The following is a 17,941-nucleotide window of genomic DNA, read 5'->3' as shown; positions in this document are numbered from 1 at the left end:
TCCAGCTCCTTCCATTTAACTCTCTTGCATAGCTGTGGGGAAGAGCACTGATTCTATGCCCAAGTTTTGTTATCTCTAAAATGAGGGGCTTGGACAGGATAACTTTGGAGCTACCTTTTTTGTTTCAAATTCTGCCATCCTGTGACTTTCCCAAGGTCACAGAGATGATAAGGGGTAGGGCTGGAGCTGGAAGGAAGGTCCTCTGACTGCTTGCATCATCCTGTTCTGGTGCTCCCCAGGGGAAGGTCATTGCCAACTAGGGGAATCCAGGAAGACTTCGCATGAGAGCCAGGAGCTTTGGAGAATGACATACATTTATATAGCATTTAAAGGCTAGATGATGTTTTGCATGACCTCATCCAACCCTCATGACACACTGGACTAGGGACTGCAGCTACCGACCTGTTAGAGAAAAAAAAAAGAAACAGGCTCCAATTAAGCCATTGGTCCATGGTTACATTGGTAATGAGTGTTAAAGATAGGACTGAGTTATTTAAAGAAGTCATAGGGAGCTGCTAGGTGGTGCCATAGTGCATAGAGTACTGAGCTTGGAATCAGGAAGACTCATCTTCGTGAGTTCAAATCTGGCCTCAGACTAGGTGGGTGTTCCTGGGTAAGTCACTTCACTCTGTTTACCTCAGTTTCCTCATTTGTAAGATAGGCTGGAGAAGGAAATGGCAAACCACTCCAGTATCTGGCAAGAAATTCCCAGCTAGGGTCACAAAAGGACAACGACTGATCTGGGTGGAGTCTCTAAGAGTCTCCCACGCTCAAACAAAAACTAGATACATACAAGGTAACTTCAGGGAAACCACTGGGCATGGGAGATCAGGAAAGACAGTTCTCATGTAGGGAGTGGTGTTTGAACTGAGCTGAAGGAAACAATTCTAAGGTGAGAAGGGGGAGGCAGTGTATGCAAAGATGACGACGTGTGTGAGGGGCTTCAAGAAGGCCCATTGAAGGGGAAGTAACATACATATGTGTGTTTGTATGTATATGTTTATATACACATACACAAGCACATATATACACACACACGCACGCACACACTATATATCTCTCTGTGTGTGTATATATATGGCAGAATTGGTATCAATGGTGTGACATGGTAGCCAGAAAAGCCCAGAGTTCCAACTACCACCCTGACCTGAGCCTCCTAGGGATCCCAGACTACTCTGTGGAATTCTAGTTGCAGAGCAGATACCAGTCTGGGTTGGTGGAGGGAGTTAATAGGAATTCCCTGTACCAGTGAAATCACAAATCTGGTTTAAAAAACAAAAAAAGAAGGTGATGCCCTACTGTACTTTGAGATATGGTCAAACTACAGTTTACCCTCTGGCTACTAGAGAAGCCACATTTTAGAAAGGGCAGAGGAAAGAGTACAAGCTATAGAATCAGAGGACCTGAATTAAAATCTCACCTCTGATGTTTTCTGCCCAGGTGACCATGCTGGGTGAGACAGTTAAGCTCCCTGGACCTCAGCCTCCTGTATAAAATGAAGGAGATGGCCCCTGAGGTGCTTTCCACCTTCAGATCCAGGATCCTAAAATAAAGTCATCCAGAGAAGGGTAGCCGAGATGTTTTCCAGAATGGTGCATAACAGTCAAGGGTCACAAGCTGAAGGAAGTGGGGATATTTCAGTTCCTGGGGTCACGTAACCATGGTTCTCAAGTATCTGAAGGGCTATCCTGTGGAAGAGGGACTAAATAATGCACCGTAGGTCCATCGATTTAGAGCTGCAAAAGCCCTCATTTTTATAGAAGAGGAGACCAAGGCCCAGAGAATTGAAGTGGTTTACCTATGGTCATGTGAAGTATGGGACAGGGTCATAATTTCAATCCAGGTCCCCTGTCTTCAAATCTGGTGGTCTTTTTACAATAACAGTGCTTTTATGTTTACATAAACACATGAAAACAGGCGATCCGGTTGGGGATAGGGTAATTGATCTCGAGTCTGGAAGACGAGTTCAAATCCATTCTTTTCCACTTACTACCTTCGTGACCCTGGTAAGTCACTTAACACCTGTCAGCCTCCGTTTCCTAGTCTGTAAAATGAGTATAACACCTGCCTCCCAGAGTTATTGTGAGAATCAAATGAGATCGTATTTGTAAAGCACATATTTGCAAGCCTTCAAGAGCTATATAATTATTTGGCCCCAGAGGGCAGAGCTCGGCGGCAGCTTGAGGTCGTCCGTGGGTTTAGCACTGCCCCAGATGTCGTGGGCCGCTTGGGAACGTGGGGCTCCAAGCTGAGGCAGGACGTCCACCCTTGGGGAGGGTGACTTGCTGGAAGAGATGCCCTCTGACATTGCTTCCAAGTGGCTGCAGCCCAGTACGTCAAGCGGTCGTTGGCCGATCTGGACAAAGCGCGTGAATGACTCCAACATCGAGACTCCCAAGAGAGCGAATAAGCTCGTCCCTAGGCTTTAGACCAGCCCAGACTTGGGCCCGACCATTTCTAGTTAAAGGGGAGCGCGCCTTCGTCTTCTCCAATCAGAGGCCGGCAGACTAGGGAGGCGTGCCCTTCGTAGAACCAATCACAATTGTACCCATTGGGGGCGTGGCCAATCGTTCACAGGTAGGATGGGGAGGAAGCAAGTGCCGGGGCCCCTTGAAGATTTCAGTGGGCGTGGCTTCCGAGGAGCCAATTCTCCTGCTGCCGCCGAAGGAGGCGGGAGGGGGCGTGCCCCTGTGTGCCTTGATCGGGGCCTCCCATTGGTCGCGATCTCTACTCAGCCCCTGTTCATTGGTTGAGTTATTTCCGGAGGGGCGTGGGGTGGCGGGCACACCTCGGCTTCCCGGGACGCAGAGGCAGCTCTGCTGGTCCCGGACCATGCGGAAAGGCAGCGGAGGGGGCAGCGGGGGGCGAGCCCGGCGGCGGAGCGAGGAGCGCGGTCTGCTCGAGCCTCCGCACGCCCGACCCCCGCTCCGGCGCCGATTGCCCTGGCCACCGCTGCCGCTGCTGCTGGTGGCACTGGTCGTGGGCACCGGGTTCTACGTGGCCTGGGCTCCGGGGGGAGGGGGAGTGGAAAGGGGAGGAGGGGAGAAAAAGGGAGGAGGAGCAGAAAGAGCTGCGGCGGCCCGGAGGAGAAGCAGCGGCGACAGCCCCGAGCGGCAGGTGAGAGGGAGCCCTGGGCGGGAGAGCCCTGCCCAGGAGAGAGCCAGGGACCGAACCCCCCCCCCCGCCCCCGATAACCCGCAGGAGAATGGCAGCTCCCACTGACCCCAGTAATCCCCTAGAGAATGACACCCCAGGGACCCATAGGAGAGACTGGAGACTGACACATCCTCCCTCGTTGACCCATGGGAGACTGACACCCCCACTCATTGATACATGGGAGACTTCCCCCATTGACCCATGGGAGACTGACACCCCCACTCATTGATACATGGGAGACTTCCCCCATTGACCCATGGGAGACTGACACTCCCACTCATTGATACATGGGAGACTTCCCCCATTGACCCATGGGAGACTGACACCCCCATTCAATCATCAATACATGGGAGACTGTTCCCCCATTGACCCATGGGAGACTGACACTCCCCTCAATCATCGATACATGGGAGACAGACCACCCCAGTAATCCACCAGAGAACGACATCCCCAGGACCCATAGGAGACCGACACATGCCCCCTTATTGACCCATGGGAGACTGACACCCCCCACTCATCGATACATGGGAGACTGATACACCCCCCACTCCCCCACCACACATCTATCCACAAGATACTGCTCATCCCCAAAATACATGGAAGACTGAAACCTGGACACACCCCGTGGATAAAGTCAGGGAACACTGGCATCCTGGGCCACAGGAGACTGATCCCACATACATATTAATCCAAGGGAGACCATTCATGGGAAATTACTAGGGATGAAAGCATCAAGAATGGAATAATTCCTTCTGGAAAGGAGCTTATACCCTAACTTTATGTTTATTACATAATAGCTATCTAATTGAACTGTGTCTGAAATGTAGAGAAGGCCTCTATGGGGCAGAGGTAAGGAGGGCATGCATTCCAAACATGGCCAAAACACAAAGACATGGAGATGGGAGATGAGAAGCAGAGAAGGCCAGCTTGGCAGGATTACAGACTGCAAAAATGGGGTGATGTCTGTGAGGTTGGAAAGATGGGCTGGGGCCAGGTGGTGAAGGCTTTGAAAGCCAACTAGGGGAGTAAAGGCAGTAGGAAGCCAGCCACTGGAGGGGATGTGCCAGGGAGTCATGTGGTCAGATTTATGTTTCAGGAAAGTGACTTGGTAGACTGGAGTGGGGACAGACCTGGGGTGGGGAGACCTATCAGTATTGCTCTTAGAAAGGAATCTAGAGGGGAACTGATAAGTAAAGCTGTGGGAGTGTAGAGAAGGAGTCAGATGGGAGAGTCGTAAAAATGGCGAGACTTCGCAACTAAGTGGACATGTGGGTTGAGGGAGAGTGAGGAGTCCAAGACAAGGTTAGGTCTGGAAGAATGGCCGTTGTGGCTCAGCTCCACACCCCTTTGTACATTAACTTAAGGGTGTAAGGCTAAGTCACCTCCCAAGACCCAACTGGTAGTGACCAATGTATAGATCTAAGGCAACCCTTTTCTAGACTCATCTATAAGACTCCTGATTCTTAGGAGACAGAGTCCAACACTTCTACACCTACTCAGCCTGGTCTGTAATTCTTTTCCCCTGTGAAAAGTCCTGGTTTGGTAATCCAAGTACCTGGGTCTTAAGCTCTATTTGACCGCCTCTGAAATTATGGCTGAGACTGTCTCTTCCATTTCCTGTGCCTCTATAAAAGGTCTGGTGAACCTAATCATTTCAAAGGTTCTCTCTACCTTCTTCCTCCCAACCCAGAGTCAACCAAAACCCATCACATCTACTGGTGGCTGGTGTAGTTCTGTCCCATTGGGTGGTTTCTAGTCCCTGGCACCAGATGTTCCTCTGGCCCCACCCCTCTTCCAGGCACAGCTGTCCTAGTGGTCTCAGAAGGAAGGCCAAATGACCAGTTTCCTTCCCAGATGCTTGAGCTGGCAGGTGGGCAAAGATAGAGCACAGGTGGATGACCATCTGCTGATGTCTTTGGAGTCACAGGCTGGGTTAGAATCCCAACAAATGCCCCTCCTGTGATCTTCAGCAAGCACAACTGTCTGAATGGGTGACTTTCCCCATTGATCAAATGAGAGCTTCGGACAACTTTGAAGGTCACTTTTTGCTCTAAGTTCTAGATCTCATTAGGCGAAAGAGGCCAGACCCAGGGTTCTAGCCTCCTAGGATGCCTCCCCATCCCACTGACCTTCCTCTGCTCCCCCCAAATCGCAATCCCATAGACAGATTGCATAGCCCAAACCTCCCAACTTTTTCTTCTTGAGTTTTAGACAGGACCCAGATCTCCCAGAGCCCCCCAAGCCTTTTCTTCCCTAGGTTAAACATCACCAGCCCTTCTGCCCATCCTACCTGACATTGGCTCAGGTCTCATCTGAATTCTGATTGCCCTCCCCTGAGTGTTCACCAGTGTATCAGGGGCCTTCCTACTGGGTGGTACCCACACCTGAACACAATACCCAAGATATGTTCTGACCAAGGCAGAATGCCACATCTTTGTTGCCCAAAGCCAGTCCTCCCAGAATGGAGAAGAGCATATTAGGTCGTTAGACTCCCTACATCATACCCATATTGAGTTTGCAGGCCCCTGAGACTCCCCGATATTCTTCAGCTGAACCCCCATCCAGCCTTCCTCTCCCCATATCATACTTGGGAGCTGGCATCTTGAACCAAAGTGTCAGGATTACTGTTTACTAAATTTCATTTAGCCTGCCCAATATTACAGCCTCTCATGATCTTCTTGGGTCTTGATCATATAATATGATTAGGGTACCATCTATGCCTTTATTCAATTAACTGGTGAAAAATATTAATACTCTGGGGCAATCCATTTTCTTTCAAGTTGATAGGCAATCCATCAGTAAGCATTTAGTAATCACTTACTGCGTGCTAAGCACCAGGGATAGAAAGAAACAATCTCTACTCATTGTATGGGGGAGGAGATAGACAAAGTATTCCAAAAGTCTTAAGGTAGGTTTAAGCTTTAATGGCTTATAATATAAAAATACAACACAGAGTTAATAAATACATGTATATATGAAGGATAAATACATATCTATATGCAAAGTAGTTGTACCCACAATGAGTTTGCATTCTAGGAGGAAGAGACAAGTATATAAAAGGGTTTGTACAGCATAATATACATACATACATACATATATATAGTCATTAAATACACAGTAATTTGGGAGGAAGGGTAGGAGCAGTTGAGGGGCTCAGGAAAAGCTTTCAGAAGATGGTGCCAAGGTGCATCTTAAGTGCTCTCTGTGAGGCAGAGAAGAGTGGATGCTGGGCATGGGAGATGGCTATCCCAAAGGCAAAGAGATGGGGAGATCATGTATTACATGAGAAGGGCAGTTTTTCTGTATTGCAGAGTACAGAAAGGGGATTGATGTCCAGTGAGGCTGGAGAGAGAGGCTAGGGCCAGAGGAGTAAGAGGCAATCAGAAGCCATTGGAATTGACTGTGCATGAGGAAAATTACTTTGGTAGCTATGTCTAGATCAAGTGAGAGAGACCTGTGAAAGGCCAATGAAAGGGGAATTGAAATCATCCTGGTGCGGTGATGAGGGCCCAAACTAAGATGGCAGCTGTGTGAGTGAAGAGAAGGGGTCAGATGAGAGATGTTGTGAAGATAGAAAAGGCAAGATATGGCACCTGAGTGGATATATAGGACAAGGGAGAGTGAGGGAGCCAGGATAATGCCAATGTTACAAGCCTGAGACACTGGGAAGATGGTGGTGTTCTCAACAGAACTGGGGCAATTTGGAAGATGGGAAGGCTTAGGGAGAAAGGTCATAAGTTCAGTTTTAGACACGTTGAGTTTGAGATGTCTCCAGAATATCCAGTTTGAAATGTCCGGGCCGTTGGTGACAGAAAATTCAAGCTCAGGACTCAATATATAGATGGAAGCAGTCACAGAATTGATGGCTATGATTTGTTTCTGGCCTTTCAATTTGTTGTGAATCTAACTAATTGTACCACACTTTGTATTTTACATCAGAATAGCTTTAGAAATGTTACTAAACACTTGGCTGAATCTTGGTAAAATATTTGACCGTGTTCCCTTAAATGGAATCTTGTGGGTTGGAGGGATAGAACCAGGAATCTTTTGCATAAAGATGATGGTTAAGCTGGGTAGTTGCCAACAAGGACGTGGCAAACTGCTCCAGTCTCTTTGCCAAGAAAACCCCAAATGGGATCACAAAGAGTTGGATGTGACTGAAATGACTCAACAACAGTTACCAAGAGTATAGAGAAGGAAGAGAAGAGGGCTCAGGATCAACACATGGGGAGCCCTCAGAATTGGAGGGCATGATATAGATGGTAAACCAACAAAGTCAGTCAGTAAGAATTTCTTTAAGAACCTATTATGTGCCAGGCACCGTACTAAACTTTGGGGATACAAAAGACACTCCCTATCCTTAAGGGGCTCACAATATAATGGAGATGACATGCTAGAGACAGGATAAGTAGGAAATAATTAGCAGAGGGAAGGCACTGGCTTTAAGGTGGATCAGGAGAGGCTTCCTATTTAGCAGGAACTTGAAGGAAGCCTGGGAAGTGAGGGTGCAGAAATGAGGAAGGAGAGCATTCCAGGCTTGGAGAACAGCCAGCGAGAGTGCTTAGAATTGGGAAATGGAGGGTCTTGTTCATGGAACAGTCAGGAGGCCAGCATTACTGGGTTGGAAAGTATGCGTTGTAGAGTAAAGTTCTGAAAAGACTGGAAAGGTAGGAGGGTCCTAGGTATTTGGGCCTGGAGGTGAGAGGAGCTCTGAGCCAAGGCCAATCCCATCCCCCCCTTCTTCTCCAGCACATTTCTCCTACTGACATTCTCACACTCACCTTCATTCTCTCTGTGTTTACTTGTTCCTTCCTGGTTACCTGCCAATCTTTACCCAAGTCCTCTCTATCCTCAAAGAACCTTCAACAGATCTGACTCTTTCTGTTATTTACCACCATTTATTTACTCCTGGAAAAAGTGGTCCATGCTGGGGGCTTCCACCGTTCTCTCATCTAAATCCTCCATAACTGTGCCTTATTTGATTCCAGCATCTCTCCAAAGTTACCAATGATCTCTCCATTGCCAAATCTAATGGTCTTTTGTTGGTCTCTGTTCTTTTTGATTTCTCTGTAGGCGCTGGCTCTGCTGACCACCTTCTTGGGGAATCTGTCCTTCCTTGGTATTTACAATACTGTTTTCTCCTAGTTCCTCTACCTGTCTGACTCCTCCTCAGTCTTCTTTGCTGGATTTTCATCCATTTCTCACCCTCTAAATGTTGGCATACCCCTAGCTCTGTCCTCTTTTCTCTCTATACTCTCACTTACTGATCTTATGGCAAGGGTACCATCATCATCGCTATTTAATGAGTCCCAGACATCTATGCAGCCTAGTCTCTCTTCTGGGCTCTAGTCCTGTATCACCAACACTTGGAGCTGGACGTCCTATAGGCATCGCAAACTGAGTGCATCTAAAATGAAATTCATTATCTTTTCCCTAAAATCCATCTTCTTCTGAAGGAACATCTCCAGTCATCCTGATCTATATCTGGCCACTGCATTCACATGGCTCCAGAGGAGAAAGTGGGGCTGGTGACTTTGCACAGACCTGCCTCACTTCAATCCAAGTCATTTGCATGTCATGGCATCATCTCCTCGATGGCATGGTTCTCCACAAGAACAAAGAACAAACAACAACTCTTCTTCTGAATTTCCCTGCTATCGTCAAGGTCACCACCATCCTTCTATTCACTCAGATTTTCAACCTTGGTGTCATCTTCTGCTGCTGATTCTCCCTCGAACCATTAATGAGTTTAGTTGCCAAATCTTGTTTGTCTCCACAACCCCTCTCCCATGTCCCCTTCTTTCCACTCACACCAGCCTCCATCCTGGTCCAGGGCCTCCTCACCTCTCACCTATCCGACTGCAATAATGTTCTCATGGGTCCCCCTGCCTCCTCTCCAATCTATCCTCCACTCAACTGCTAAAGGAAGTTTCCCAAATTATGGGTATGACTATGACACCTCTCCCCCATGCAACAACTTCTGTTATCTCTAGGATCAAATAAAACCTCCTGTGGCATTTAAAGCTCTTTGCCACTTGACCCTGACCTCCCTTTCCAGCCTTGTGGTTTTTGAGATCCAGACAAAGTGGTTTTCTCACTGTCATTCACACATGATAGTCCATCACTGTGCTAGTGTGCCGGCTGTCCCCCTTACCCAGAAAGCTCTCCCTCCTCTTCACCTCGCAAAATCCCTGGCTCCCGTCATGCTTGATGCCCCCAGCTGCTGACCCCTTCTCCCCTAAGTGTATCTACTGCCTCCCTTCCTTAAAGGATGATTTGGGCACCATCATTTTTAGGTGGCCAAGTAGCTGTTTGCAGCTCTGATCATTCTGCTATACCTTCCCACCTCCAAAAGCCTCATGTAATTTCCTGACTCCGGCTCCTTTCCTCTCCATTCTCAGTGATATTACTTACTTCCTTGGACAATGGACTGGGTGGTATCTCAGGTCCCTTTCCAGCTCTGACATTCTTCCCTCCCCCTCTATTAAATAATCATTATTATGTAATTAATTAAAAATAATTGACTATACATTATTATTGTTTTTCTCTCCCCCTTTCCCCTCCCATCTAAATTGGAGGGAGGGAAGGAAGGAAGGAAAGGAGGGAGGAAGGAATGGAGGACAAAAGAAAAAGAAAGTGAGGAAGAAGGAAAGAAAAAGAAAAGGCAAAGCCATAGCCACAAAGCCAAATGAAGCTTATTCCTTCATTGGCTCTATGGAAAAATACGTGTCTCCTTCTGCATTCTGAGTCGTCTCTGCTCCGCTGAGTGGTGTTCAGCTGCTTCATCCGCAGCCCTCCAGAATCAGTTTGTCATCCCCATGATCACAGTCCCAAAATCCTTCAAAGTTGTCTTTTCTTCATGTTGTGAGCTCATAACAATTGTCTTCCCAGGATTCCCTGAAACTTTCAGTTTTGCTACTTCTCTCACACTCATATGGCACGATTGGTTTAGCCATGACCCCATCACCAAGGACACCTCCTTGGTTTCCAGGTTATTTTGCCACTATAAAAGGAGCTGCTGTAGATATTTTTGTACGTGTGGGTCCTTCTCCTCCTTTGTTGGTCTCTTTGGCATATAGACCTAGGAGTGGTATTGCCAGGCCCAAGGGTTGGCAGAGTTTAGTAACCTTTTGGGGCAGAGTTCCAAATCCCAGCTCTGACGTTCGCAGAATCTCAGAGTTATTATTCTTAGACTTTGATCACTTTAAATTCTGTTATCCTTTTGGGGAAATATTCTTTGTATTATAAAGCCAAACAACATGAGCATTTTCATCACTGAAGAACAGAAACAGGATTGTACATGAAATAGAAGTCTCTTATGTGCAGCTGAGATTTTAAGTGTGTGTGAGACCATATTTAACACCTTAGTTTCAGAGCTGTCCTACCTGTCTCGTTCTCATTCTGAACTGCCTTCTGTTCTCTGTCCATTTAAAAGAAGTTTCATTAATGCTTTTTCTTTTTGGCATCAGTATTACTGACCTCTGTCTCCCCTACCTCTCACCTCAAAATACCCTTTTAATCAAATTTAATCAACCAGTCAACACACTTACTATATGCCAGGCTCTTCATCCAAAGAAAGGCAAAAGAGGGTGTCTGTCTTCAAGTAGCTCATATTTTAATTAGGGGAGACCCCATGCCAACAACTGTGTACAGACAAGACCCAGAAAGTCCTCCTGCAGAAAGTGGGATTTGAGTTGAGTCTTGAAGGAATCTGGGAGGCAGGATGAATTGAAAACTCTGAGTATTCCAGACATGGGAAAAGGCCAGTTCAAAGATATCCAGCTAGGAAAAGAAATTCACATGCTGGGAATCATGATTGGTCATCGGTTGATTTCCCCAGAGTTCTCAAGTCCTTCATGGGGGTTCTCCATTACAGTGTGGTAGTCATTGTTTAAATCACCCTCTTGCCTCTGCTCACTAGGCCCTGTATCTTCTCAGGTTTCTCTGTAGCCATCCTTTGTCATTCTCATAACACTGTAATGTTCTACTATGTCCATAGGCCATTTGGTCAGCCATCCCCCAGAGGATGCACACCCTCGTTATTTTCAGTTCTTTGCTACAATAAAAGGGCTGCTATGAGTTTTTGTATTATACGTCCTTTCTCTCTTTCTTTAATTTCTTTACAGAAATTCCATATTTCTAGAATTCTTGTTCCAACACTTCCTGATTCAAACATCCTGTGACTCCCAAAGTTCTAGGGCCCCAGCATTCTGTGCCTCCTAATGTTCCAAGGGTCTGTGATGCTGCGGACTGTAGGGGCCATTTAGAGTTAGAGTGGGCAGAGGACGGCCTCGGGGAGGCAGAATAGAGGGTGGGGATGGGGAAGGAACCAAGGGGCTGTCCCCCAGGCCTGGCTGTTCTCTTTCCAGTCCCCATCCCGGCCAGCCCGAAGCCTCCCTGAAGCCCACCTTCGAGCACTGTTAGAACAACTGGACCCCCAACGCCTCTGGGGCAAGTATCTTCAGCCCCTACTGGTTGAAAGGACACCAGGCAGTCCTGGGAACCTGAAGGTCCGACAGGTAAGAAGGAGCAGGGTGGGGCTGGGAATCTTAAATGCCCCTGTTCCTTCCCAGACTCATGGACAGGCACTAGGCATCCTGCACTTCTGAACTCTCCCTCCTCCCCTGATCTGTTGGAGAAACTAAGTATCCCTCCTACCTCTCCCCCTCATTCATTCCTACTCCCTGCCTGTACACAGGATGCAGGTGTCTAGAAATTCCTAGCTCTCTTTTCTAGATTTCTAGGCAGGACCCAGATATCTGGACTACTAGCCCTTCCCCAGACTCATAGCCAGGACTCAGGCATCTGGCCCACTAGGCTCTTCCCCCAAAACTCATTGCTAGAACCTAGACTTCCTGGCCCTCCCTGAGGCCCTCCCTCAGATTCATAGCAGGACCCAGGACCTAGGCATCTGACCTACTAGGCCCCCCAGACTCATAACCAGAATCCAGGCTTTCTGGCCCTCCAAGCCCCTTCCTGTACCCACAGTTCTTGGAGGATGAGCTCCGGGCTCTAGGTGCTGGCTGGCAGGTGGAGGTGGACGCCTTCTCAGCTCTGACCCCACTGGGACCTATGGCCTTTGCCAATGTGGTGGCTACACTGTCTCCAGAAGCCCCCCGCCGCTTGACCCTGGCCTGCCACTTGGACTCCAAGCTCTTCCCTCCAGGTGCACCCCCTTTCCTGGGTGCCACAGACTCTGCTGTGCCCTGTGCTCTGCTTCTTGAGCTCGTCCGTGCCCTTGACCCTCAGCTCAGCCATTCCAAGGACAAGGTAATGAGAACAAGGGACCATCATGGGGGCAAGGAGTGAGGGATAACCTTGGAGGATTTTCCCGAACAGAAAATGTTTACTGCAAAAGCTTGGTTTGGGGGGAGGTAGAGCAGAAGGGAAGGGGTGACCACTGCCTCCTTCCTGTTCCTGATGGCTTCTCAATCTCTCCTCATAGGGGGCTTCTGTGACCCTTCAGCTCCTTTTCCTAGACGGGGAGGAGGCCTTGAAGGAATGGGGGCCAGAAGACTCTCTTTATGGGGCCCGGCACTTGGCACAGCGCATGGAGCAGACTCCCCATGGCCTTGGCATCTCAGAGATTCAGGCAATTGTGAGTGCCTGAGTGTGAGTGGGGGATCCCTGTCCCCAGTCCTCCTTCCCTCTTCTCCCAGTCTCAGGCCACCTTTCCCCATCCACCCTCTTTCTCCAGGGCTCCCCCTTTTGCCCCCCAACTTATCAACCAAATGGTTCTCTTCCCTTTCTTTGGGCTCCTGTCCAGGAGAAATATGGGGAAACTTCAAGGTTGAGGGAGGGCTACAATCAGGAGGTCTGGGATGCCTGATCCTTTTCCTGGGGGGTGGGGTGGGCAAGTACTCAACCTCAGTTCAACAACCCTGAGAGGTAGGAGACATTATTATCCTAGTTTTACAACTGAGCAAACTGAGGCAACCTGTGTCTTAGCCAGAGTTATCCAGCTACTAATGTCTTCTTGACTCCTGGCTCAGCACTCTATCCACTGGGCCACCTAGTTGCACTGGAAGATGATTGCTGGGGAGGACTCCATGAGAAGCCTTATGCTCCTATGGCCAGAGGCACATAGTGAAGGACACATGGCATTATGGGGAGCTCAGCTGCTCGGTCCAGACCTCTTAACCCAGAGGGAACTGCCACACTCAGCCTAGGGGGCCCTGGGTCTCAGCTTCCCTCCCCAGCTGGCATTCTGGTGACCTTCAGGAGCCTAGCCTGAGCTGATCCATCCATATAGGGGTCATCTGTGGCCCAGATGCCCAATCCTGGCCCCAGCCTTCCTGTCAGCTCCCTGTGAGGCCCAGGGCCAGAGTGTGCCACAATCACTGGACCACCAGTGAGACCATGTGGGCACAGACACAGGAAGACCACGAGGCTGTACAAAAACTCAAAGGCTCTGTGTGTACAGATGCAGTGGAGATTCGAGGCCTTTCCTGACCAGTCTGGCCATTGGTAGGCCAGGGGAGCTCATGCTTCTTCCCTCTCTCTTTCTCTCTGTCTGTCTGTCCCAGGAAATGTTTATCCTCCTGGACCTGCTGGGAGCCCCTGACCCCGTTATTAAGAGTCACTTTCCCCCCACAGCCCCCTGGTTCCAGCGGCTTACCTCAATAGGTAATGGGGAGCAGGGGAGGAAGGGAGCAGCCCCGCCCTGAGTGGGGCCTCCCTCTGACCCCCTCCTCCTCTCTGCTGCTGCAGAGAAGCGGCTTCACCGACTAGGGCTCCTGGCATCCCATCCTCGGGAGGTGATGTATTTCCAACCAGGATCACCCTACGGGGCTGTGGATGATGACCACATCCCCTTCCTGCAAAGAGGTAGGTACACGTCCCTGGATCCCCAGTCTGGCCTAGACCTCATCGTCCTTGGCAAAGGGTGGCTTCTCACGGTGCCTGGGGCCAGGTCTGGGCAACTCAGCTCACAGCCCTCCACTCTCTCTCCCTCTTTAGGCGTGCCCATTCTGCACCTCATCCCCACACCCTTCCCTGCTGTCTGGCACACCCCAGCTGACACTGAGGCCAACCTGCATCCGCCCACAGTGCACAACCTCAGTCGTATCCTCACCATCTTCCTGGCTGAGTACCTGGGCCTCCTCTAGCCCCTGGACAAGGGGTTTTGTGTTCTGGCCTCTGGGCAAGGCCTGTTCTGAAGTCCTGCCCCAGTGGGGACTCCAGACACATATGGACTGTCCCTTCCAGACAATGGGGGGAAGGACCAGCCAGACTGTGACCCTCAGGGATTGATTATGCAAACGTGCTACTGTGAGAAAAATCCTCCTTTTCGTATCTCTGGCTTTGTTCATTCAGACTGAGGAGGCTGCCCTCAGCGAGCTGCCAGGCAAGTAGGGCAAGCTACCACTTATTAAGCACCCTCTATGTGCCTGGCTCTGTGCTGGGGAAGGGATACAAGGATGGGAAAGGAAAAACCCTCAGAGAATTCATTGTCTTTGCTTGTAAACAGATAAGTAAATACTAAGTCATTTGAAGCAATGGAATAGCAGCTGGTGGGCCCATGAGCTGGACCTCCAGGGAGGGGAAGGAGTCCATTCACTGGAGAGCTGGCGGCTCACTGGTCATGATGCTGGACTTCAGAGTCAGGAAGCCCTGAATTCAAATCCTGACTCAAACACTTACTCTTGGTGTGACCCTGGGAAAGTCGTTGGACTTCTCTGGGCCTCAGTGTCCTCATCTGTAAAGTGCTGATGATAATGTCCTCACATGAAAACCCTCCATTTCATCCCCTGCCCTGACTGGGGATCACAGCAGGTGATATGTACAAATGTAGAGTGATATGTAACTCTCCTGTATTAAGCACCTACTGTGTGCACCTAGCTTAGAACTGGCACTTGCTAAGTACTTAAGAGATCTTTTTGATGCACAGACAGCTCATTTGGTCCTCTTTACAGCCCAGCTGTTTACTCACCCCCGTTTATATGTGAGGAAACTGACACCCAGAGAGTTTTGACTGAACAATTCCCACCATCCTAGCTCACAGAAGCATCTATAATAGGCACAGTTTCTCTCAGGTACCTAAGGAGGAATCAGCCAATTCCCTACTACACTGACCTCCCAGTGGTCTTTGGCTACAGAGGGCAGGGCTCCTGCTGCCCCTTGGTGCACAGTCAACTGGGCATCCGTGTAGCCCAACAGCCTTGGACCCCTGAGCTGAGCTTATCCCAGGAGGTGAGATGCTCACAGGCTACAAAGGCATGGCTGAGCCTGCTCTTCCCTGGGGAGAAGCCCAGAGTCCCCTCCAGGTCAGGAAGGCATCAGCTGTGGACATAGTGTCCCCTTTGTGACAGGCTCCTTAGAGAGGAGGGCAGTCTCTATCCAACACCTGAAATGTGCTCATCCATGAGCCTCAGGACCATCTTGTAAGAGGTCCAACAGATAATATTGTCTCCATCTCACAGAGAAAGAAACTGAGGGTCAGAATGGTTCAAGGACCTGCCCATGATCACCCAGCTGACCTTCAAAGACCACCACTCTAGTTTAGACCCCGTGTGATCACGGTGCTACAACAGTCTCCTCCTTGGTTTCCCTGATTTCTCTTTCTCCCCTCTCTGGTCCATCCTACGCCCAGCTGCCAAAACCATCATCACTCCCTTGTTTAAGAAACTTCCCTGGCTCCCTATTACCCCCATCTCTAGCTTGCCTTTCCAGGCTCATTTCCCCTTTTTCCCTGTTCATATATTTTTCTTTTCCAGTCACACTGGCCTTTTGCCATTCTCTGACTGTGGACTTCAGTTTTCAATCTCTGTGCCTCTTTGCCTGGGAGGCTCTCGACTTCCTTCCAAGCTTAGCTCATCTGGGGTTAATTCCTCTCCAAAACTCAACATTCTGCAGCACTTTAAGGCTTGCAGACTTTTTCGGATTCACTGTCTCATTGGGTCCTACAAAAGAACCCTGGGAGACAGGTACTACTGTGCTTCCCATTTTGCAGATGAGGAAGCTGAGGTCCAGAAAGTGTCTGCTGTGGGATTTGAACCCAGGCTTTCAGTGCTCCCTTCCTCCTCCTCCTTAAAGGTCCTGAATGATATGTCTATTTTAGCATGTTGTCACACACAGTGTGAGCTCTGAGGGCAGGACTCAGTTTCCATTTTTGTCTTTGTACTGTCAGCACAGAGGGCCTTAATAAATGCTTGTTGGGTTGGCGTGGAAGTGTCCAAGGCAGCATCTGAGCCTACACTGCCTCTCCCTAGCAGGTGCAACATGACATGGTGGGGGCCTTCGGCACTTGCGCAGGATAACATGTTTTTATTATTAAAGCTATCTCATTATTTTTCTCATTCTTTTAACACTGGCAGTCTGAGCCCAGCAGACAGGGTAACTCTCCTGAATGGTACAGCTAGGAAAAGAGGATGCATCCTGTCCCATGCTGAGGCAGGCAGTCATCTCCTTTACTTTCTCCAGGGCTCTTGAACATCTGCCTCCCATGCTTCTGGGTCCCTCCTCTAGACCTGGCAATGTCCCCTCTAACATGCTCCTGGCATCCTAGCCCACCCAGCCCTGGGGAGGGGCATGTCTTCCCCCTTCATCACTCACAGCTTTCTACATCCTGGCTTCTAGTGTAACATGAGACAATAAGGCTGATGGTCTCGATGGGTCTTTCTAGTTGTAGATCTGTAACCTCTGTGATTCAGGACTCTGAAACGTCTCCCCCTCATGGCTGCCCGCATCCTTCCCACTGCCTTCCTCCTCCTAAACCTATTCCTCAGCATGAACATCAGTTCCACCACCTTCCCCAATCATCACTCCCCCCTTCTTGGCTTCCCTTTCTTCCTTTTCCTCTCTTCACAATCTTGACCAGATCTAAAGTAAACTGATTCGCCTCTATACTGTCCTGTACCTTTTGATCTTGTGTCTGATGTGTTGTATACCAGGCACCGTGCTAAGCACCAGGGACACAGAAAGGCCAAAGGTGGTCTCCATATTTGGGGAGCTTCCCGAGCCCAACCCTGGGTTTGCCCACCACCTGCCTTCTCTGCTTCTTCTCACAGGGGCTGCCTAAAGCCACCTCCAATTCACAAGTCTCCCGGGCCCTCCCCCATCACCCCCCAAGCTTTCCACCTCCCCCATTGTCACCCATCACGATGAACTCCCTCTTCTCCCTAATCCCCTCCACAGCCCCCCCATTCTCTACATTTCCAAGCCCCCAAACTGCCCTGCCCCCTTTTCAGTCTCTCTCACCTCCTTCCCTGTGACCTTCATGACCTTCATGCATTATGTCAGGACATTGTCCCACACCTCACATCTCAACAGGAAAGCTGCCTTCGCTGTCTTTGCCCCCACTGCAGTACCTCCTGGTGGCACACTCTCAACCCTTTTGCAAAGCTAACTTCAATCCCACTTCCCAGGGGACACCAATTTCTCCAGGATTCCAGTGACCTCTCTTTCGCGGGTCTTCACAAGACCACCTTATCCTGGTTCTCCATCTGAGCCCCCCACAATCCCCTCTGCTGAATCATCGGCACCACTGACAAGGCCCCTGCCCCTGCCCTTGCTCCTCTCTAGACCAGGGATGTGCCTTTGACAATCTGGTGAAACCTGTGGACTCCTCAGACTCGTGTTTTAAATGCATAAACTAAAAATACATAAGATTATGAAGGAAATCAATTATACTGAAGACGTCTTCTAAATGTTCTTTAAAAACACAAGTTCACCGTCCCCTTGTTAAGAGTGCCTCTTCTAGACTCTCTTGCTAACCTCCTCCACCTCAGCCTAGAGATAACCCCCCTGTGCCAGCCCAGCCCTTGGCCCCCTCCAGAGCTCCTTG

General features: G+C 49.4%; 1 protein-coding gene across 2 annotated transcripts; it reads left to right on the top strand.

Moving 5' to 3' along the window:
* Positions 1–2,783: 2,783 nt before the first annotated feature.
* On the top strand, positions 2,784–17,777 carry QPCTL (glutaminyl-peptide cyclotransferase like). Of its 2 annotated transcripts, none has more exons than XM_072627781.1 (7): positions 2,784–3,117; positions 11,526–11,675; positions 12,145–12,426; positions 12,602–12,754; positions 13,683–13,782; positions 13,867–13,983; positions 17,523–17,777. In XM_072627781.1, exons 1-7 carry the CDS (start codon positions 2,833–2,835, stop codon positions 17,696–17,698), a joined length of 1,263 nt encoding a protein of 420 aa, XP_072483882.1. In that variant the 5' UTR covers positions 2,784–2,832; the 3' UTR covers positions 17,699–17,777. The 2 variants fall into 2 exon arrangements, with proteins under 2 accessions (XP_072483882.1, XP_072483883.1); XM_072627782.1 differs by lacking the exon at positions 17,523–17,777 and adding an exon at positions 14,116–14,651.
* Positions 17,778–17,941: the final 164 nt, after the last annotated feature.

The sequence above is a fragment of the Notamacropus eugenii genome, assembly GCF_028372415.1.
Source record: "Notamacropus eugenii isolate mMacEug1 chromosome 5 unlocalized genomic scaffold, mMacEug1.pri_v2 SUPER_5_unloc_4, whole genome shotgun sequence".
Taxonomy (NCBI): domain Eukaryota; kingdom Metazoa; phylum Chordata; class Mammalia; order Diprotodontia; family Macropodidae; genus Notamacropus; species Notamacropus eugenii.
This window is presented reverse-complemented; position numbering and strand designations above follow the sequence as displayed.

What these genes read in the sequence shown, in the direction of transcription:
- QPCTL (XM_072627781.1), top strand. Translation starts at nt 2,833, where the DNA reads ATGCGGAAAGGCAGCGGAGGGGGCAGCGGGGGGCGAGCCCGGCGGCGG. An exon ending in GCGACAGCCCCGAGCGGCAG is followed by an intron (nt 3,118 to 11,525) that starts GTGAGAGGGAGC and finishes TTCTCTTTCCAG; the next exon opens with TCCCCATCCCGGCCAGCCCG. An exon ending in TCTCAGAGATTCAGGCAATT is followed by an intron (nt 12,755 to 13,682) that starts GTGAGTGCCTGA and finishes TGTCTGTCCCAG; the next exon opens with GAAATGTTTATCCTCCTGGA.